The sequence below is a fragment of the Amaranthus tricolor genome, chromosome 2, assembly GCF_026212465.1.
Source record: "Amaranthus tricolor cultivar Red isolate AtriRed21 chromosome 2, ASM2621246v1, whole genome shotgun sequence".
In the NCBI taxonomy this organism is placed as follows: domain Eukaryota; kingdom Viridiplantae; phylum Streptophyta; class Magnoliopsida; order Caryophyllales; family Amaranthaceae; genus Amaranthus; species Amaranthus tricolor.
Genome location: NC_080048.1, coordinates 40,302,167 through 40,325,264, shown reverse-complemented (window position 1 = coordinate 40,325,264; position 23,098 = coordinate 40,302,167). Strand labels below are relative to the sequence as shown.

Sequence of the window (23,098 nt, the reverse complement as noted above, 5' to 3'; positions counted from 1 at the left end):
TTCCAAACCTTCTACTCCACATGCAGATGCTCTATTCATCGAGTCACAAGCGCTTTTGATTTGCTTTAGTATAATAATAAAGTAATATTTGGAGCTATGTTCATAGCATGATTGACGCTTTTAAAATTAGTGACATTATTTTTATCGCCCAAAGCCATTTTATTAATTTTTATCTTTCATTTTACTAAATTCCTACCATTAGCCTATTCATTATGTTTGGACCGAACATTATATCATATATTAGCAGATCTCAAAGATTAAAAAAATAAGGAATTTAAAGGTTGTTAGAGAAATAGAGGGGAATTTGTTGTAAATTGTATTGACTCCATTCAAATAGGCATAACAGTAGTCACTAATTTGTTACTCCCTTTATTACTTTGAGTTTACACTAAATGATTTAAAATTCTCAAACATATTTAAATTATTTAATATTATATGGTGCAAATTCAAAAGAACAAAGAAAATACATATCAAACAAACAGAAATTAAGAAAAACAAAAGCTAAAGAAAAGACGCCTCCATTATATGGCGAAACATTGCAAACATGAGGCGAGTCGCATCCAAATTTGTCTAGAATGTATATAGTTTTCTTCTTTGATCATGTAGTTCTTACTATAACTAGTTACCCAAAGTCTAAAAATCATCATATACCATCAATAAGTGCAAATAATCATATTGATCACTAAGTCAATTTAGTAGCAATACCATTTCTACTAGTCGCATCAATTTAGTCAAACAAGTACTTTAACAGTCTCATTTATTTAGCATCATTTATTATTTTAGTTCGCCTTACTTATTTTGCATCATTCTTTTTGGACAATGTTCAACTACTTTTTCTAATCTCATCCATGCGTTTTAACTACTTCATTTTAATTTCATTCACCAAATTCAATTTATCTCTTCATTTATTACCAAATATTTATTTTTTTTCTTAAAAATATTTTGTTTTCTTTTTGATACTAATTCAAAGGGAATAGTAGTATTTTGAAAAACAATAAATCCTTCATGATCTCTATGGAACTATACAACTGTATACGAGTAGTAATTTTCTATATGTCTACACAAAATAAATTGTTTGCTCTAATGCTAATTCAAGAGCAACATAATTAACACAACTAAAGGATTACTTTTAAGTAGAGGTGTTTATGGGCGAGTTTGGGCGGATAGCGGATCGAGTAGTATCTAAAAATCTATCTGTGGGCTCAAATATTCAAAAGCCCGCCTGTATTTGTGGGCATATTTTTTTGTCGCCACCTGCCAGTTCTTAAAGCGGGTGGGACCTGGGTAGGCGGATATTTATTATATATAGATTAAAAATATAATACAAATTATGAAGTTAAGTTTTAATAACAATTAAAATACAATACATTGTCCAAAATACTCTAAATACATAAAAAGTCTCAAAATACTCAAATTACAATATAAACATTTTGTTGGATAATCCAACAAAAACTTTGCATCATTGATTTATCTTACTACGGAGTACTAAGTCCAGACATATACTTCTTCAATCATAATAAATTAAAAAAAATTATTAAAGTGCGTATGGAATCTAATTACTAAAGTTGGGGTATGTAGTAGATTATTAGTACTTGTCTACTAGTTTCATGATCAATAGAATTAATTATTTAATAATTAATATATTAAAATTAGCAGGCAGGCGGGTATACCCGCGGGTATTTTTTTTTTTGGTGTCGTTACCGGCTCATTTATGTTGGCGAGCGGGTATTACCCGTCCAAATTTAAATTTTTTTTTGAAAAACGTTGTCCAAGATCGCCCGTTTTTCGAACCAGATGGGTCGAGCCTGATAGATAGCCCGCCCATAAACAACTCTACTTTTAAGCAAACAATCAAAACAACAAACAAACAGTATTAATAACAATAGATTCTTATTATTATTATTATTATTATTATTATTATTATTATTATTAATTAATATTTTATTATTATTATCATTATTATTAATTAATACTTTATCATTATTATTATTATTAGTAGTAATACTTTGAAAATAATACATAATTTAAAATGCGTTACCAGAGCTAAAATGATGAGATCAAATAGTGATATCCCATGATAAAAAAGTGTTTTAAAGATATATATAGTAACACTTTGAAAATAATACATTTGTAAAAAAAATGTTCCTTAAAGGTATGTAAATTGACACTTATAAATATTTTAATACATGCTTGTAAAAGTGTTATTTAAGATAATATATAGCATAATGTATCATTAAAAAAGTGTTATTTTCACTTTTAAGTGTTATTTAAAGACCATTATGTAGTAGTTACAGTATATATCAAGTGATTGTTCAATCAGAAGTATAAATTGATGTTTAAAACTACAAGATATATTATAACTGTAATATGTTCTCTTACACTAGATACATTTGAATAAGACTTGTGAATGCAACACATTTGCATAAGCTATTTTAACAATCATTTTTAAAAATTCCACATAAATTAGGGATTAACATGCTATCATTATTAGATTAGATATATTACGACACCATGCATTTAACCAATCAACTATATCAAAAGTTAAGTGTAAATTTTTAGCTCTTTAAAATTCATTGGTGTCCTAAACAGATTCGACGATTGATATTTACCCGACTTTGTAATCAAACTCGACTTGGTAATCAAACTCGACTTGACTCGATTTCAAAATGAATTTAAAATTAAGTAAAAAAACCAATATAGATGCAAATTTATAGTTTAGATCTTTCAATAAAGTTATATATTTTCGGTTTCTTTAAATTTACCGTTGACACTAATTTTTCGATCATTGATGAGATAGAAGAATTATGTACAATGTGCAGAATTATATGACATGGAGACACGTTGGATCATTTATAGACTACCCGAAGAAAAGTTGTAAGATGCGTTTGGTGGGACCAGAATCACCGTCCATAGTTTACATCAAAATCAGATCATAAAAGTGCAAATGCTTTTGGGTGGGGAGGTTTGGCCAAACAAGGAATTACGCTTCCAAAACGAATGTGTCACAACAAAACATGGCTGATGCAACCATTTACTCACCATGTAAGTAAAAGTGTTCAAAACATACCTAAAGACCTAATAATCATCAGATTGTATAATCAAATTTAATTTGATCCGACTTGATAATGGATTTACAATTATGTAAAAACCAATGTGGACACAAGATCCGATTTTGAACAACACCAAACACCTAACTCGAAATCGACTTGAGTCCGTTCTTTTTGCTTTGCTATAATTTGCTGAAAATATTCTCGTCACTTTCTTTTAATGTCGTTTATATATTTCAATTTTTTAAAATATTATTTTACTCAATAATTTTTTTAAGTTTGTGCAATATACAACGGTGACAAAATTTTCAAGACGGAGTGAGTATCAATAAACGCACTTTTCCACCAATTAACATATGCGTACGAAATCTTCAATTGGTTTGGTAAATTGGGATCTACAATTTCTTTGTTCTATTCTTCTTCACTTTACTCTCTACTCTATACTCATTTGGAGTATCTAATAGGATTTTCTATATTTGACAAATTTACTTTTCCATTTTTACAAAATTGTTATATTTTTAAATTTTTTTTATAAAAGATGAAATTATAGCAATTTCAGTTAGAGCGGAGAATATATATTAAAAGATATAGTAGGATTTTTATCAAAAGATTTAGATCATAACCTAAGCAAGCATAGACCTTGATTCACACCCTAAGTAAGAGAAAAGACAAAAACAAGCGAATGAAAGGAGTTTGTGTAAAATGAAAGGGAAGTGTGAGTTCATGAGGAAATAATGAGAGAATTAAGACAATTGCTTGATGGTTATTCTATGGATTCAACTTTACTTAATCTTTTTTGTTGCAAGAATTTCTTTTTTGAGGGCGGTTTTTGAGACGAAGGATATTTTAACCGCATCCTTCTTTATGAATATGGGTTGCCGTCTTCCTTTCCTCCCCAGACCCTGGTCATAGTTTCTATGATCGGGATATACTAAGTACGACGATGATGCTTGATGATTGATCCTAATGCCACTTTGAATTTGCACCATACAACTTAATATGTGAGATATTTTAAGGTATATGATACAAATTCAAAGGAACAAATAAAATATTGGTTACTATATATAGTATATACTAGTTGTTAACAAAGACAGCAGTAGGCATGATCACCCGACATGAACAAAGGAAATATGGGATGGAAAGTACATCAAAAAGATGCTTTCGGTGGATAATAGGTTGTATTTCAATGGCTGGATCTGCTCAGATTTGATCATTTCATGATAAGTCACCAACAATTTCTTTTTAATGAAATTGTTAAAAATCAACTCAAACAAAAATTATACTACATAAACCGTTTCAAATTATAGTGAAACATGTTAGCAGAGTTTTGATAACGACTTCTTCAATTTGTTATCACTGACAAAGATAAGGTAATGTTGCATTTATTCGACACACTTGAATCTTGCCTAGGTATGTACAAGACTACTACAAGCTGATTAGTGATATTAAGATAATGAAATTGAATGTTGTTGGTTGAGAGTTGAGACAATGAGATTTCTCATATACTCTTTACCATCATCATCATCCCAGTGTATTTCGCCAATAAGAAATTATAATAAGGGTTTAGAAAAGAAAGGAAGACAACAACCCAAAGGGGGATACGATCAAAAAGTCTCTCGACTCGAGAAAGATCCTCAAAAAGAGAGATTTCTGCAATAAAATGAGTGCCCATAGAGCTAGAATAACACGTGACTTAAATATCTAATACATTGCCATAGAACAAATTGAATTATAAACTTGAGCTAATATATAGTTGAAGCTTCAGAATATCTTATAAATATATTATTTATAATCGACGAGGATTCATATGACATTGATATAGTATATATATAATATATCTTAATTTATGACATAAAAGCATAAATTTCTGGTTGAATAGTTCATTAACATAGTATCAAAAGCACAAATAAATGAGTTTAAATCACCTTTAACCACAAGTTCAAACTTTGTAAGTCCTTTGTGTATTTGAAAATTTTTAAAATGAACTAAACGGGGCCTAATAATAGGTTTAGTTCTATAAAAGTAAGATTAACAATTAAATATTTGGTGTAATTCTAGATTTATTATAATATACTAATCCCAAAATAAACCCATATAACATTCCTTATATTTATTTATCATCTCAAAAATATTTTCTCTTATATTATTATTTTTATAATTTTTGGTACTTGGGAGACTACACAAGAGAAGGAATTCTAGGAACATGGATGAATCATAGCATTAGTTTCCTACAAGAGCGACTGCACAAAGCACATCAGCACATTCCTCCATAGAAAGAATGATGAAATACTTGGTAAACATAAACAAGATTACTTTCGAATGTTCAAGCGGATTTTAAGTGTAATATTTCGATTTCGCTTAAATATGATTTTTATTTATTTGTAAATATCTTGATAATCTGATTTAACTTTTATATGGTGTTATTTCAATTCAGGTCGAATTATGTTCAATTTTGGTTAATTATATTAATCACGGACTACTTTAACTCTATTAGCAAAATAATCCAGTTTTTAAGTTATATCATATATTCAATTTAATTTAACTTATATTTAAAATGAATGTACCTTTATCTATGGAGGTGTTCATTCGAGTTATCATGTTCATTTTTGGTCAAATATTTTAAATCGGATCAAAACTAGGTCTTGTGTCCACATTAATTTTTATATAATTTTAAAGGAAAAATTACCGTGAATAATACAATCTTTAGTTAATTTTCATACAATAATACCAACTATTGATTAATCATGAATAATACCAACTTAAGGGGTTATTTTCCTAGAATAATACAAAATTTAGTTCATTAACTATTTACCAATTTTTTTTGTCTTATAATCACCTATAGTTTGATTTTTAACATGTTAATGATTTTTTAGGAAAAAACCCCCTTAAGTTGGTACCATTCATGGTTAATCAAAAGTTCGTATTATTGTAGGAAAATAAGCAAAAAATTATATTATTCCTGATAATTTTTCCAATTTTTTATTTTAAAATCAGGTCAAATCAGGTTCAAAACTAAATTTATCAAACATGTGTTTTAAAACTTTTATACATGTAACTTAACAACTACTTCAGAAACAAGCAATATATCAACTAAATCGACCAACAGATAGCAATCAACAGTCAACATTCAATTAACGAACACTAATACTTTTTTTGGAATTACAAAATAGGCTAAGAAAGAAAATTACGTGAAAATCAAATATATAACTTTACACGGAAAAAACAATATTTACTCTAACGGAGACAATATCTCAAATTCAGTACTTTCATTGCATGAAATTCCTAAGATTCTTCAAGTGACGTCGATTAGGCAACAAATTTTCATTTGGGTCCCACTCCCACCAGACATAATTTTCTAGATGCAGGTTCAGCCCTATAAATACCCTTTTTCTAATTGATGAATTCCATCATCCTACACTTCATCTAGCTTGTTTCTTATTACTCCTTGTCTTGTACCACACTCTTTTTCTTTCACTAGCCAGTAGCCATGGCCACTGTTGAGGTAATCACACACAACTAATCCCCTCCTTAATTCTTAGTTAAATCATTTTCATTAACACTACTAATTACTTATATTAATTACTTAAACAACCAAGTAATTGGAGCAAGCTAAACATCATTTTCTTTCTGAAAGAGTGTATAACATATTTTCGGTTACAATCAGTCAATCACTGACTAGGCTATAATTAAATTGTTATTAACTTAATCTTTTGATTGTAGCTCATGTTATGTTATACACTCGATCATTTCCTTCCATCGATAACTTAAGGTTGATGTCATGGAAAAGCATCTCCATATAACTTGAGAATTATTGTATTCTTAATTGATTAGTAGCTGAAAATAATCCATCTGTGATCTCACATCGAAATTATATTTAAAATTCAACTATAATACTTCATTTTCATTTTCACTTTATCTTTCCAAAAAATCATAGTTAAATAAAATCATTTTTTCATTCATTTATTTTAATGTATAGAAGTATTTTCATATATTATTTGAAATGTTTTTCTTAATTATGTATAATTTTGTTTGACCAAAGATATTAAAAACTAAAATTCTACATTTAATTATCTACCTTATAGACTTTCCTATAATTTTTTTATTCCGTTACAAAAAATTTAATAAAATATTATTCTTATCTATGATCTATACCCTTTATTTGATTTTCATCCACATATTTAACCTATACTTTCATCTTATTCATAAATTTCTTTAAACCTTAAAAGACACATTTTGTATTGATGAGGGGTGAATTTGAGAATTTGAAATGTATAAGACAATTTATCAAAAAAAATGAATAAAATAGTATAAGTTTCAACTTTATTTCAAAAGTAAGCGTGAAATTCTCAAACCTGAGGTTTGGGGCTGTCATGCTCCACAAAAACAGGTCAAATAGTTGTTCGCAGTTACTAACTGCGAACAACTATTTTTGTCTTTTTTGACCTGTTCGCAGTTACTAACTGCGAACAGCCCCAAACCTCAGGTTTGAGAATTTCACGCTTACTTTTGGAATAAAGTTGAAACTTATACTATTTTGTTTATTTTTTTTTGATAAATTGTCTTATACATTTCAAATTTTCCATGAATTTAAAGTCATTCAATGATGTCAACTGAGAGTATTCAACTTATAAAATCATATACCTAGAGATACTAATACATATGCTAATTAAGTTGCCAGAAGTTTTGCTATGTGAATGTATTGACCTAAGTTCAAACCTCCTAAGCACATTTCTTTAAGTATTATCGACATCATATGAGTTTGTTCTAGATCCGCATGATTGATAGCTACTTTTTTGAGACAGGGGGAGTGTATGTAAATAAAATCGGAGAAAGTGTAAGACGGAAAACAAAGCCGTCTAGGCTAGGGGCAGATTCAAAGTCATTCAATGATGTTTATGTATAAAACCATATACCTAGAAATACTAATATATGTGTTGGTTAAGATGGTGGAAAGTTTGCTATGTGAATGCATTAACCTAGACTCAAACCTCCTTGAGCAAATTTTTCAAAATATATCGACATCATTTGATTTTTATTCTAGATCCACCCCTGTTCTAGGCTACATATATTGAAGTAATATTTTTGGAGAAGTTTTGTTTAGGACAACTAACCCTTTAAGGATATGCAACTTGTGCAGGTTGTATCAGCTCAGGATGCTTTGCCAAAGGAAAAAACAGTAGAGGATGTTGTTACTTCAGCCCCACAGCAAGTACAAGAGAAGGCATCAGAAGTAGTCGAGCAAGAACAACCGAAAGATGAAACTGGGGAAGATCAGCAACAACCTGTAGAACACGAAAAACCCGAGCTGCAAAACAAACCCAAAATTGAAGATCAGCAATCAGCACTACCTACTGCAGTAGAAGATGAGCCAAATACTGAAGGGAAGCAAACAGAATTACCTGTTAAATCAGTTGAATCCGAAAAGTTAGAAACCGAACCAAAGGAAGAACAACAACCAGAACCTATTATCGAATCAGTTGAACAAGAAAACGCACATGTAGAAAACGAGGATGCTGATCAAGCAGTGAACACGGCTGTGGAAGAGTCCTCGAAGGTGGCTCCAGAACCAGCTGAGGAGAACGAAAATAAAACCGATGATGAAAACATTAAGGAGGAGGAAACAGAAGTTTCTGTTGTGGCCGCTACTGATGTGGCACCAGCAGAACCGAAAGCAGAAGTTTCTGTCGCTGCTGCTGCTGATGTGGCACCTGCAGAACCGGAAGCAGAAGCTTCTGTCACGGCTGCTGCTGATGTGGCACCTGCAGAACAGGAAGCAGAAGCTTCTGTTGCGGCTGCTGTTGTTGTGGCACCAGCAGACGCAAAATCAGAGGCATCTGTTGCTGTTATTCAAGCTGATGCAGCATGAAAACATGGGAAATCTGATGGGTTTAAGTAATTTCATGAGATTATGCAATGGGGTTTTTCTATATTTTGTTTAATTTATGTGTTTATGTTATAAAAAATATGTTAAGTAGTCAGCTGTATGGAGTAATGTTGTAAGGATGATGTTGTTTTAGCTCATTTTGGTTGAATACTTAATGATGCAAATGTACTCTTGATACTTGAAGCCTTTTGTATGATGTTCATCCAAGATGAGAAATGCTGGCTAGTTGCTTAATAAAATGTGTTTCCTTTTACTAAAACCAAATTCTTACCATATTCCCCTTATATGTGTGTACTTAAATCTAACAACATAAAAGGGTTACGAGTTTGTATCTTTTTCCACCTTATGGATTATCTATTGTTGGGTATTAAGTACGTCAATGCTACTTCCACATTTTTCATCCAAAAGGCTCTCGTGTGAAATGTCATAATAGAGTATCTATATACTCAAATCGAGTGTTAATATATTGGCTTTAATTCAAGTATCTTGGCATATGACATACAATATGTGTAGATATACTCATGAAGATCACCATTGTATCAAATCGAACATACTTTTAAACCGATCAATGCTGGTAAAGGTTATATGGCCTCCATTTACAAATAAAAGACGAGAAGGAACGACAATGAAGAGACGTCAAGGTTGAACCATTGGCCTGTGAGGTTTGGGTGCATTAGGATTCCTGTGATCATAAAATGTTTGGAAAAGAGAAACTGCTTCCGATGCCATGATTCCTCCAGTGCATTTAAAGCCTCTAACTTCGGCAAGGTTAGAGTGCTCGGAAATGGTCGAATGAAGGGAAAGAATTGAACCACATCCACCAAACTTATTATTAGGACAACCATAGTAAACTTCCTTTACTCCTATAAAAGATAAAGCAGCTGCACACATTATGCAAGGCTCACAAGTAACATACAGGACACACTTGGAAAATCGCTTAGCGACATCTAGTTGAGAAAGTCCATCGTTGCCACTGCTGTAGAATACTGTCAATAGCTACCATTTTAGCATGTCATGTGGCATTCCGTGTCTCATTTGTACGATTACTCCCGGATGCAATGACCTTCTCGTTCTCGACAATAACACAACCTACTGGCACCTCTAGTCTCTCCAAAGCAAGTTTCGCTTCTTGTATCGAAAGCTTCATAAATGCACAATGATACAAAGATTCTCCTGAATCAACCAAATCCATTACAAAGTACTCCAAATCAAGAGCTCCGATTAGCAAATTTCAAACACCGCTCCAAACGTTATGTCATCACACTAACAATTCTTTTCTTACAACAATGGGAAGAATAACTCCGTCTCTGCATCGTAAAGAGAAACATGAGGTTATCAGAAAGTACTACAAATGTTCGGGTTTGTAAAATGGCAATAAATCAAGGGAAATAATCACTCCATCAAGAATTGGTTATCAATAAACCCATCTACGTTTAAAACATTTTTTTGGGTACAAAGTAGGCGGAGAGAAAAGGAGGGCTAAGAAAGAGGGCAACGAGAATCGAACTTAGGTTCCTCTTGAAAAAGTGGTACATAGTTAAATAGATACATGCTCCAACTTAAATAATACCTGATTCTCCTTAAAACTTTACAATATTTGGTTATTTCTATAGATCCTATGTCTAAATCCAATCATGTGATCATAAACCTTATTGGAAATTGAGAATTAGATATTGTCTTAGTTGTAAAGCAAGTATCACTTTTCAAGAAAGGCTCTGACTTCAATTCTTGCCTACCATGTAACAAAACAAATCCAAAAACAAAATATAAACTAAATAAAGAAAAGAAAAAATTGTTAGAAACTACCTAAAAAAGATTACTTTTGTGAAAAATTACCTTAAACTTTTTTTTTTCAAAAACTACCTAACAAATTTATTTTTGTTGCCAAGGAGTACCATTTAATGGTTACCATCCAAAATTTGGTTAGTAAGTCAAGATTTAACCAAAAAAAACAGAAAAAATCAGAAAACGCAAACCTTAAAGTTCACAGATTCATGTTCCATTTGATCTTGATTTCTTCGATTAAAACCCAAAAAATCGAATTCATTCCGGTTCAATTGAGATCATAACAATACCCCCCTCCAAAATAAAAACTTGCAAATCTCCCCTTCTGTCGGTAAAGCTTAATCATGACAAAAAAAAAATTCAACCAAATTCAGCATAAACCCTAAAGTTCGGCAAGCTAGATAATATCTCCCATCACACAACCAAATTGAACCAACAAATTAAGCCAGTCGTTTCGTGGCAATGATTTTTTCTTTTTTTTTTTTTTTGTTAAATCATGATTTATTAACGGAATTTTAAACAGTAACCGTTAATAGGTACTCTTTGACAACAAAAAATAATTTTCTATGTAGTTTTTGACAAAAAAATATTTTAGGTTATTTTTTACAAAGAGAAGTTTTTTCTAGGTAGTTTCTAATAATTTTCCTTAAAGCTAAGGAATAAGAAAGAAGAACAAACACCATTACTTGTCAAAATTAGTCCAAAAGTTATGAACTTTAATCGAAAAATAAACAAAAACCCAACGATCATCAAAGCAATACAAAACAGTATTCGTTTTAAAACCTAAAACCCACAAAAATCATGTGGGCACTAAAGAAACACAAATAAGTTAGTCTACAGATAGATTCAGAACCCATATATTCAAACCTGGAAAATGACTTGAATTTGAAACAAAGAGATGAAAATTAAACAAGAATATGAAGATTACACATAAAAATTACAGAATATGCAATAAAATAAGCTAGCACAAAACCATAATTTACCTACAATTACTGGAATTCGGGGATTAGGGTTCATATTAGAGAAATAAATTGGGGATTCTGAAGTATATTCAGTGGAGATGATATTACTTACTGTTTGGGATTGGTTTGTGAACGAATAATATTGGCTGTGGTTTTGCAGCCTTCGGTTCTTGCTCTTCCTATCTTCCTTCTTAATTGTTGTAGAATTAGGGTTTAAATTTGAAGCGCCAAATTAGATGCCCTAGTAACAAAACTATTATCTAACCTAAATCATGATTAGAGGTATTCAATAGAGACTCGATGATCAGATATTTACCCTACTTTGTCACCGAATTTGATATTTACCCGACCTTGTAATCGAATTTGATTTGACCCGACTTTAAAAGTAGATTTGTATTATGTAAACTGCAATGGACACAAGACTCGACTTTAAACGGAACCGGAACACCTGATCCAATATCAATCCGGTGACCGAATATCACCTCTAATCAAGTAATGTTCATGATATCCCCCATGAAGCATTTCATTGAGTAATATAAAGAGTAAAAATTGACAAATGTGTTGAGATCTATGTGTTTTACCTTTAAATATTAGAGTCTATTACGAGTTATTCAGGCTTTATACGATCATGCATATTCCATATGTGCCTAGGCCCTAGATAAATCTCAATCTTTTGCTAGGATACTCCATTTTTTTGGTTGAGTAAAGAAAACAATCATTTTAATTAAAATGACATCTAAACAATTATGAAACAATTATTCATATGCATTATATATCCGATCTCATCTTCCTAGTAAAAACTATTAAACTAATGAAGTTTCCGGTACCCCATCATCATGATAACCAAAACATTCCGCTCATCAAAAATATAATCAAGGTATGAAGAGGGATAGAAGACAACTGAATAGCAGACCATACCCGTATCAAAAGAGATAAGGAGGTAATATTTGTATTTTTAGTACCCATTTGATGATAATTTGTTGTTAATAGACAAACTTCTTGGATAAACACAAATTATCTAGCAAATTGTTCAACCAACAAAAGGCATTGCAATATCTAAAGGTCTTGGAGCTAAAAGTCAGTAATCAAGAATTCACTAATAATTTCAAAGCAAGTTTTGGTGAATCTACAAAGCAAGTAATGCTTCCACCTTTGCAACTGGATCTTCCTCTTTTTTAGGGGATGTGCTTCCATTAGTCTCATCAAACAAGTCATGCTTCCACTTCTCCACCCGACCACCATTTGATCGATACCCTTGTTGTGCACGAAATATCTCCTTTCCCTTATATTTGCCATCGTTACCAACACCGTTGAACCTACCTTGTCCTTGAGAAGGAAATCCATTATTATCCCCTCGTGGTCGGCTTGAAAATGATATGTCCCTTTCATATGGTCGATCATACTGGTTTCTTTCCAAAGGGCAACGATCACGTGCTTTTTCCTCCCGTCTTACAGCATCAAAAGTAGAGCTAGGAGGATTGGTACCCACGCTAGGCTCTGCAACAAGAATTTTCACATTCTCAGACTCAACGGGAAGTTTCTCCTCTCTAAATGGACGTCTTTTTTTGGTAGGTGGACGTACATCGCCCTCTGCTTCCACGAATTTATCATGTTTCCAAGCATGTTTATCACCGCCTTGAGCTCGGGTTTTTTCATCCCTTTCTTTTCGATCGGAAGGTGCTGTTTTATATGGTCGTCGCTCTATATCTGCAGAATCTTTCCACCATCCACGTTCTACGCATATGAACACCTCAATTAACCAGCAAATTTTAACAGATAAAAAACCAAAAGTTGAGGAAAGAATTCAACAAATCATTACAGTTACGAATGCAACTTAAACTGCAACTTACTAATGTAAAAGTCCCTGATCCTGGAAATCAATATATACGCACAAATCCAGGAAAAACATCAAAAGATACATTCATACACCACCTCCATCCATAATGAGAATGTAGGCTAGGCCATGAATACTATGAAATTTCAACAGGAAAGTATAGGTATATTTTTGATAATAAGCATACGTAACAGCAATAAAATTGAATGATGGTTAATGGAAATTGAGGAATGGAACACATGGGATATGGGGAGAAGGAACGGAAAGAGAATGCAAAGAAATTCATATTATATGTACTGGGTATGCTAGAATATAGTTGCTCCGTTTTTCATACTTGCCACACTTTGACTTTAAAATTAATCACAAATATACTTTGACCTTATTTAGTGAATAGTCTTTAACAAAAGATATAGTCATGCTCAAAAAATATTTTCAATAAATGAACTTTTTAGCAGTTTTTTTACTTAAAAATAGAGATATTACCCGTTGAAATTGTGTATTTACATGTGTTTTAAGAAGTGTTGCAAGTAAAAGGAAACAAAGGAAGTACATAAATAGTAACAGCAGATTCATCAAACAGAAGGGCAGAAAGTTTATTTGTGAGCGGGGGAAAGTACGATTGATGAGCATATTTGCTGTAAATGAGAACTCTAGCTCTATTGCTTCACCTTAAGTTAAAGGGGAAAAAATGTTGAAGAAGAATGTGTACAATAAAAGTTCCAACAAAGGCTGAAGATGATTCATTCACACCCACAATAATTTCAGATTAATTATGAAGCTGAAATACATTCATTTAATTGGAATCAAACGTAGTGCAATCAAAAGATAAACAGAAAAGTGTAACAATTAGTTGAAAACAAACAAAATATGAAACCCACCAGAAGTCGATCTTCGTCCAGAGTGTCTGCCATCTCGGGCAGCCGTTCGACGGTCGTCATGCTGTTATAAGACATGAAGAGGCAGCCTAATATAGTTACACTACACAGGAGCACTGAAAGTCATGGGTCGAACAAGTATCCTGCTAGTTCAGTCCAGTATATGGATTTGCTAACAATGAATACAAATGATCAAACTGTAATAATATCTAGTGACACATTCAGAACAAAGGCATACATTTACCTAGGCTAAAAACATATACTGTAGTGCATGTCCATAGTAGAAACTAACCACTACATGGAGGAAAAAAGAAACAAAAAATGTATAATTGCATGCAAATAAGTAATTACACACACTATACACAAGCATGCAAACGCAAATCATCTAGCCAGAATAAGTTAAAATGTATAGGAAAAGACTGTAATATTACCTCTGTCCAAAAGATGAGTTTGATAAAAATAACAAACTCATATAAACAAAAAGGTGGAATATCTTTGGGACGAAAGGAGTAGTATTTTTAGTAAGATACTCATTGATGGACATACAATGATCCAGCAACACCAAGACAACTAATTCAACGGTACAAAACCTCTCTTGAAATCTTTACACCCTTTTATCCATTGAACGGCATTTTCAGGTATACACACTACTACGAACAGAAACCCAAAAAAAATTCAATAAACACCCTGTAAATTCATTAAAATGAAGAAAGTATGGAAATCTATTTTGATTATCTCTTGTAATGACTCATCAAAGGAAGGTAATGCAAAATCTTGATGCTGATATAATAGGAAAGGAAAAAAAAATTGTAAAAAACCTGAACATAAGATCGAGAACGAGGGACTGCTGTTGTATCAGAATCCTTGGCTCTTTCACCTAACCCATTAGTCTTATTATTCAACACATAACTAGCACCTTTCACCTCTTGGAGTCGGTGTTCACGATTTCTATCTCTGTCTTTATCTCCAACTTCTGAACTACGCCTGTTGGGACTTCTATCAATTGGCATATTTCCTTTGCAATCAAAATTTTAGTCTTATGCCCAATCTGACATAAAGATCAACTTGCTATAAGTCATAAAGATAGAAAAGTAAACAATACCATTTGCAAGGGAACTAGACACATTCAAACTATACAGAAATCAACACTTGAGGACTCCCCCTTCCCAACAAGCTGACAATCAGTTCAATTCTAGTAAGTTCAGATTTCTCCACCATTCACACCGTCAGATTCGCGCTACTTAGTAAGTTAGAAAAGGTTAAGTTCTTGATCAGTACAATCAAAAAAGTTGAAGTGCTTTGATAAACAATTAAACATATACTTAGTTCTCGAGCACCACATTACTACCACCTAAAAGGAGAATAATATATAAGAAAAGAGAACTAAACACACAAATTAGTACATCAGCTAGTCGCACACTTGTCTATAATCCTTATGCAAATATGAAATTAACAGAAGAAATCAGTCCATTGCCTCTCGGGCTCTCAATATAAGAAGTTTTACGAGGATGCAACATAAGTTCACCAATTATATTTCAGCACACCAAATGAGAATGGATGGACACAGAGAAAACAAAGTTGCATTTGTGACATCAAAAACAAAAATTGTGATGACTATTATGTGACCAGTGAAGAAGTGGAGTCTTTAAATTTAGTGAATTTCCAATGTTCTTTAGTCACCAAGGGTTTGTTTCTTAATTCTTAACACTTATCTGGTGATAACAAGGTATATAAGAACATAAAGACACCAAAGCAAAAATTGAACATTTAAAAAACATACATCATTCATTCTTTTAGTTGCTCCATTTGAATTCTTTCCAACATTTAAAGCACAATCTTGACTATTAATAACTTTAAAGCACACTCTTTTAATTGCAATTTTAACAACAAAAAATAAATGAAAACCAACAAAATAGTGATTTTATGTACACCCTCCATCCGGGTGAATTTATTATACTTGTATTTTGGATATCCCACTCATTTTGCTACACTTCAGAAATCTACAAAGCAACCACTTTTAATCTCCTCATTTCATACACAAACTATATCTCTCTTCATCACATACACACACACTTCATCCAGCCACTTGTTTCTTTTTCTTCCTCCCTCTTCTTACAACCCAATATTGATAAAGTGCGAAATGTAATGTAGCAAATAGATAAAGACACCGAAAATATATATCGATAACAAATGGAGCACAATTTAAAGAAAAAGGTTTTTCAAAGAAATGCACACCAATCTAGGCTATAAATCAATCTTTCTACGACAATGAAACTATGAAAGCCCTGTTGATTCTAACTTAAAATAATCAAATTTCAATCTCAACACTAACGGAAACATGAAATTTCACAAGTACAGCACTAACCTAAAATTAATCTAAAACTATAATCACTCGCGGTAAGAACATGATTATCAAAACCTAATTTTGCATAACTTCTTTCATTCCCAAAATTATCATCAGAATATAATCAAAGACAAAATACTTAAGAAATTCCAAAACACATTAAACTAACAAAATCAGATAATGCATTTCAGTAACAAACATCTTAGTAATTTACTCAATTAATCCAATTTCTAGTCATCAAATGCAATAACGGAAATACTATATCATTTACTCAAGTAATCCAATTTAATTATCACGCACAAAAAAACTACAGATATATAAATAACCAATCAAAAAATTGGATAAAAAGTACTACAGATGATTAAACGCCAGATATCGTTTGAATATATGTAACGAATCAATTATAGAGTAAGAAGTAAAACCTGAAATCTCAAAAGAAGGTGGAAGAGTATAGATTCTTAAAGAAGAGACAGCGAGTGGAATGTGATTGGGGATAGTTTTTTCAGAGTTTTCGAGGAGTTAGGGTTTGCAGAGTTGGATTAGATGGAATTGGAGGAGCTGTCATATTTAAATCTTTTTTAAATAACCAAAATAAACTTATATTTAAGGAAAATTTACTCATGATTGATTTTTACATGTCAATTGCCACGCAAAAAAATAAAATAAAATAAATTAAATTGAAAAATATTAAAAATTAGATGTTAAAACAAAAAAAAGTTACTCAATTCCTTTTCTAATTTTTTTTTTAAATTTATTTATATTTTTATTTTATATTTACTTTTTTTATTTTTTAAGCAAATTGACTTGTTGTATAGGTAGGAGGTTATCTTGGTGCATTCTTAGCAAGAATCTCTTATATTTGGGATTATTTATGGTTAATCAAAAGTTGAGATTATTGTATGAAAATAAGTAAAATGTTGGATTATTCTAGGTAATTTTTCCTGTATTTAATAAGGAGGTGTTTTGCGTAACCGCGTAAGCCTTTAAGTAGTTTAAGTACTTGTGCAGATAATTTTCATCAGAACGTTATACCTTACAATTTTCTAAAATCAAAAGTAGTAGTTTAATTTTTCTATATTTTTTTAAATAAATTATATTTCAACTGTTATCGTAACCGTTACTTTTACCAAACAACATTAATTTACAAAGTTATTTAAACAACTAAATATCTAACAGTTACAATTGTACAAATACATTTACATATGTACAAAGGTATAAATTTCTTTTCATAAAAAGTAAGGTTATGATAAATGATCGTCATAAAATTCATAACTTAAATTTTGAAATGAAATGATTTTATGGCGAGATTATTTTTAATTGGATTTACTCAATATACATTTACAGTCCTATAAATAAAATATACTAAGTATGATGATGATGTCTTAAATTGAGACAGTTTCATATAAAATTTGCTGAATTTATAAAACTAGTGCTTAATATCACCAATAACAAATTAAAATCTTGTCCAATAACAATGAGGTTGTGTAGAATTACATTTTAGCCTTTGCGTGCAAATTAGATAATGAGATATCATTGATTAGATTATGCAAAGACTCATAAGAAGATCCATCTTTAAGAATTGCATTTTTCGCCAAGATAGAAAACTTGGTTGCATTTTCTAAAAACTCTTGTCTCCTATAAACCATGACTTCTTTAACCATCTTCTCAATAGTGACTCTATTGCAACTATCTTTCATATCAACACCAATCTTCCAAATTTGGAATACAAGCCTACTATTCACAAGTTGATCAACATATCGAGGCCAACAAATCATAGGCACTCCCATTAATATACTTTTCATAGTTGAGTTACATCCAGAATGAGTTTAAAACCCGCCACTAGCAGAATAACTTAAGACCTCAACTTGTGGTGCCCAACTCACAATACACCCTCTTTTCTTTATGATCACAAGAAAATTTTGATCTATATCAAAATCCTCATCCATACTAATGATAGATCTTGGTCTATTAACCTATATGAACCTAATTCCACTATTTGCTAAACCATACCAAAACTCCATCAATTCCTCTTTTGTGATGGTTATTTGGCTTCCAAAATTACAATATATAACTGATCTTAATGCTTGTTTGTCAAGCCAACTTAAACAATTTCTAACTTCTTGCCAAAAACTATTTGAGTGATGAAAATTAGATTTTGCTTGCAAGTTTTCTTTAAGGCACATATGTAAGGGCCCGATTGTATAGATTTTATTTGGACAATGCGAGCGCATGTAGAAAGCGCAAGCGAATCAAAAGTCGTCAAATGTGTTTAAAATGATGCCCTTTGCTCGTTCAAATTGTTTCATTTGCGTTGTTAATATTTGGATCATCGTCTTGTCTGTTTCATCACGCCCATGATAGAAGTATGGTAGGTCACACCAACGTAGAAATTCATCCATGCTGGGAACATTCACTAATGCATCTAAGTCCTTATTTCCTGCACACAAAAATCAACAATAAAAACCCTGTTATTTTATTCACTTATATATTTGTTTTCCTTAAACAAAAAATGTCTAAATAAGATATATAGTGTCATAGAAGATATGTTTTCATTTTTGTAAGGTATGTTTTATACTCTAACACGCACCATTATATGAGAGTCCTTTAACCTGGAAGTGTGGATGTAGCATATAACGTTCTATATTCCAGTTTAAATATGGGGTGTTGAGATTCGAACCCATGATCTATTATCACGCTAACTCTTAAATCCTGATATCATGTCAAGGAACCAATTACTCAACTAAAAGCTTAAGCTGATGAATAAAGCACATGAACTCTTGCATTAAAAATGCGAATGCAACACATGTTCTTCTCATACAAGTTGGCAATACAAGTTGGAAGATATTCCACTTAAAATAATTAGGGGTCAAGTAGATTCAAACTCTTAGCCTCTCTTCACTTTGGCTTTTGATTCCGGCCATATCAAGGACTAACTCAACCAAAAGTTCAAGTTGAAGTCCCGATATACGTTTTATACTCTATCACGCTCTGTTACCACATATGTCAAAAGTAAAGAAAGCAATTTAACCAAAAGCAATTTAACCAAAAGCTTAAACTAACAATTGAGGAAGAATACATCTAAACTAAGACATATTTACCTTTGAAAGGGATCTCACCAGCATCTTCAACCAATTTAGGAACCCAAAAATAAACCCAAAGACAACTAGGACTAATAGTATCAAAATAAAAAACAGGCACATTAGCTTCATTTCCAACATCCAAAACAAAATCAAACAACCCATCAGCAATAATACAACTAAATTTAGAAGACATCACCATTTCTTGCACCAATGTTTTAACTATCAAAAACATCTCCAAAAACTTTTCTCTGCCCCTAATATGATCCTCTGAAAGCCCATCTGAAATTGCATGAAAACTAAATCTATGGTTCTTATTAAACCTTTCATGAGCTCGAGCCAAAATGAATAGGTTTCTATAGACTACATGGGTGGTTAAGAAGGTTATGTGAATGTTATTTGAGAAGAAAAGAAGTAATTCTGATAGTTTTAAAATTGAGTTAACTGGATCTTGGATTGGTAATGGGAATATTAAGATGTGTGAAATTGTTTTTGTCTTAGGTTTGATGATCTTCATTGTTGTATTGTGTAAGGTTTTTGATTTGATTGACACAAAACTAAGGATGAATTAATGGATAGATAATGGATAAGAAACTAAGTATAGTCTACTAGATGTGGTTAATTGGGTTTTTATTGAGGAAATGCCCACATGTGATCTGACATGGTATCGGTAATGAGTAGTAATCTGATCTCTCTTTATGTGAATTTGTACACACGAGACTTATATGTACAATCCATGTATAAGGAGAGTTGATTACACACCTATAACGATTTGTTAATTAGTTTAGTTAACACTCTTACTAATTGATTTGTATAAATGATATTCAACTTGTGACCGCTTTGGACTGATTTATATGCCTTTGTTTTATTGAGATTATTTGTCAACTTTTTTCAAGGTATAATTAAATAGTCTACTAGATGTGGGTTTTTAGTGAGGAAATGCTCACATGTGATCTTATATCGATAACAGTGATGTGGGAAATTAAGTGATCTTATTTAATCAAGTTCATGAATGATCGACTCTTCTTTTACGTGGGTTTGTACACGCGAGACTTGTGTGTACAATCCAGGTATAAGGAGAGTTGGTTACGCACCCATAGCGACTTGTTAATTAATTAGTTTAGTTAAAACTGTTACTAATTGAATTGTTTTAATGATATTCAACTTCTGACCATATTTCTTTAGTCCTCCCTTTAAAAGGAGTATAGGTATGGATTGTTTGTCACGTTCTTTCACCTATACCCTATTTTCAAGCGAATTGATGATGATGATGATGATGATGTTCTATTGAGATTGTAATATTACACATTTTATTTGAGCGCTTTTGAGAAGAAATGTTATAGTCAAATAAGAATGGAGAGAGTAGTTTATTTAACTGATTGGTGATTCTACAGTGGTTGTCTTTAAAAGTTTACGTTTATAATAGTCAAATACTATTTATTAGGAAAAATTGTCCAGAATAAACTCATCTATTACTCATCTGCTGTGAATAATTCCTACTATTAATTATTTCGAAATAATGCAACATTTGTATATTATTTGCTGATAACACCCCTTTCTATATTTTAACCGCCTACTGTTACTGTAGGTACCTACTAACCGTTACACTTACTTCTTCTTCCCCCTTATGCTTTATCATTGGTCTTACCCTACTCCTCTTTGCTGGTAGATACCTATAATATCCGGTTAAAATGTGAAAAGGGTGTTATCAGCAAATAATATACAAATGTTAGAGTATTTAAAAATAATCAATAGTAGGGATTATTCACACCAGATGACAATAGTTGAAATTATTATAGGAGTAAGTGAAATTAATTAGAGGGATGGATCCGATAACTAACATGTGGGTTCCCCAACACTATCACATGTTGTGCGTATCTTTTTTTTTTAATTCAATTATCGATATAATAAATGAAGATAATTATTATGTAGTTTAATTATATAACAACGTTAATCATTGGTCGTTGGTTGTTAGTCTTTGACTGTTGTTTATTTTACTAGTTAATAGCATTGATGTTTTTATTTGATTTATCTAAGTATTGTTGATTGTTAGTGATAAATTAAACTTCAAAACTTTGAATGTTCTTCTTTTGATGATCAAACAAAAATCATGAGTACCAAAATAATTTCTAAAGACATCATCAAACCATATCACCCAACCCCTAAGAATCTTAGACTTTTACAAGCATCATTATTTGATCTTGTAAACTCACCAACTCTAATGCCCCTTATTTTTTTCTTCTCTTATCCCAAAACCTCTACTACCACCAATATAACACATACTGAAAAAACATTGATCAAACTTGAAGAATCCCTTCCGATCACATTATCTTTGTTCTACCCACTCGCCAGTCGTGTTCGAGATGTCGATCACATCGATTGCAACGACAAGGATGTACCTTACGTTGAAACTGAGGTGGATCCCACTAGAGAATATCATCCATAAGGTAGATTTATGTCATCTAGACAAATTGTTACCTTCCTATGGTCATAATAAACAAGGGTTTAAAAAATTTTTGCTAGCCATTCAAATAAATGTTTTCATGTGTGGTGGCTGGTGGACTAGCTATTGGTGTAAAAATGAGCCATGCTATTTCCGACGCTTTCTCATCCTTTATGTTTGTCAATACATGGGCATCAATTGCTAATAGTAACAAACAATATAAAAATACTTATTTTTCGCCCTTTTTTGAAATAAGTAAGGCTTTTTAGCCTTTACTTTCATCAAACAGTAAGAAATATCATATTCATTCTAACGATGAATTTATTACTGATAATGATATTTCTGCTTTATTAGAAAATTCCAAGGGAGAGGAAAAAGATAGACCCATAACAAAATGGTTTATGTTTGAGGAAGCAAAATTAGATGCCTAAGGAAAAAACTATATAATAACACAAATCATAAGCTTCCTTCTCTTTCAATGATTTTATCATCTTTCATTTGGGCTAAATTCAAGAAATTAATTACTACTCATAATATCCCTCACCATGTATTCCATGCAGTTAATATACGCAATAGAGTAAGCCCACCAAAGGCATATCATCATCAACTTCATACCGAGCATATCTCGTTCATAAAAGATATAATCAATATTTGGAAAGAAAAAAACACGACAAACCTTTTTCTTATCAAAGAAGGTTGCGACCAGTCAGTCAACAAGATGAACAATCATATTATTTTGGTAATATGGTTGTTAATGCTATCAGGGATCAGCTATCAGCTATCAGATAAATCTAAATGATAAATCTTTAAGAATGCTTGACTTCTTAGAAGCAATGAAGAAGTCTAT

The 23,098-nt window shown here is 31.6% G+C and overlaps 3 protein-coding genes and 1 pseudogene across 3 annotated transcripts; 1 reads left to right on the top strand and 3 right to left on the bottom strand.

Moving 5' to 3' along the window:
- The first annotated feature begins 6,146 nt into the window (after window positions 1-6,146).
- Window positions 6,147-11,204, top strand: LOC130806079 (uncharacterized). The gene is made up of 2 exons (XM_057671001.1): window positions 6,147-6,549; window positions 8,185-11,204. The coding sequence occupies exons 1-2, from the start codon at window positions 6,535-6,537 to the stop codon at window positions 8,911-8,913; spliced, it is 744 nt and encodes a 247-aa protein (XP_057526984.1). The 5' UTR covers window positions 6,147-6,534; the 3' UTR covers window positions 8,914-11,204.
- Window positions 9,373-12,504, bottom strand: LOC130806080 (tRNA-specific adenosine deaminase TAD2-like; annotated as a pseudogene).
- A 150-nt stretch (window positions 12,505-12,654) lies between these two features.
- LOC130805812 (uncharacterized) lies at window positions 12,655-15,397 on the bottom strand. Its single transcript, XM_057670597.1, has 4 exons — window positions 15,206-15,397; window positions 14,819-14,905; window positions 14,391-14,451; window positions 12,655-13,412 (listed from the first exon to the last, which is right to left on the bottom strand). The coding sequence occupies exons 1-4, from the start codon at window positions 15,395-15,397 to the stop codon at window positions 12,805-12,807; spliced, it is 948 nt and encodes a 315-aa protein (XP_057526580.1). The 3' UTR covers window positions 12,655-12,804.
- A 2,852-nt stretch (window positions 15,398-18,249) lies between these two features.
- LOC130806077 (7-deoxyloganetic acid glucosyltransferase-like) lies at window positions 18,250-20,419 on the bottom strand. Its single transcript, XM_057671000.1, has 2 exons — window positions 19,830-20,419; window positions 18,250-19,168 (listed from the first exon to the last, which is right to left on the bottom strand). Exons 1-2 carry the CDS (start codon window positions 20,323-20,325, stop codon window positions 18,981-18,983), a joined length of 684 nt encoding a protein of 227 aa, XP_057526983.1. The 5' UTR covers window positions 20,326-20,419; the 3' UTR covers window positions 18,250-18,980.
- Window positions 20,420-23,098: the final 2,679 nt, after the last annotated feature.

Coding starts and splice junctions, on each gene's coding strand:
- LOC130805812 (XM_057670597.1), bottom strand. CDS start 15,397: ATGCCAATTGATAGAAGTCCCAACAGGCGTAGTTCAGAAGTTGGAGAT. Junction 14,452..14,818: donor AACTCATCTTTTGGACAGAG/GTAATATTACAG, acceptor GTCTTATAACAG/CATGACGACCGTCGAACGGC. Junction 13,413..14,390: donor TGGACGAAGATCGACTTCTG/GTGGGTTTCATA, acceptor TCATATGCGTAG/AACGTGGATGGTGGAAAGAT.
- LOC130806077 (XM_057671000.1), bottom strand. CDS start 20,325: ATGAAGATCATCAAACCTAAGACAAAAACAATTTCACACATCTTAATA. Junction 19,169..19,829: donor TGGTGAGATCCCTTTCAAAG/GTAAATATGTCT, acceptor TTTTGTGTGCAG/GAAATAAGGACTTAGATGCA.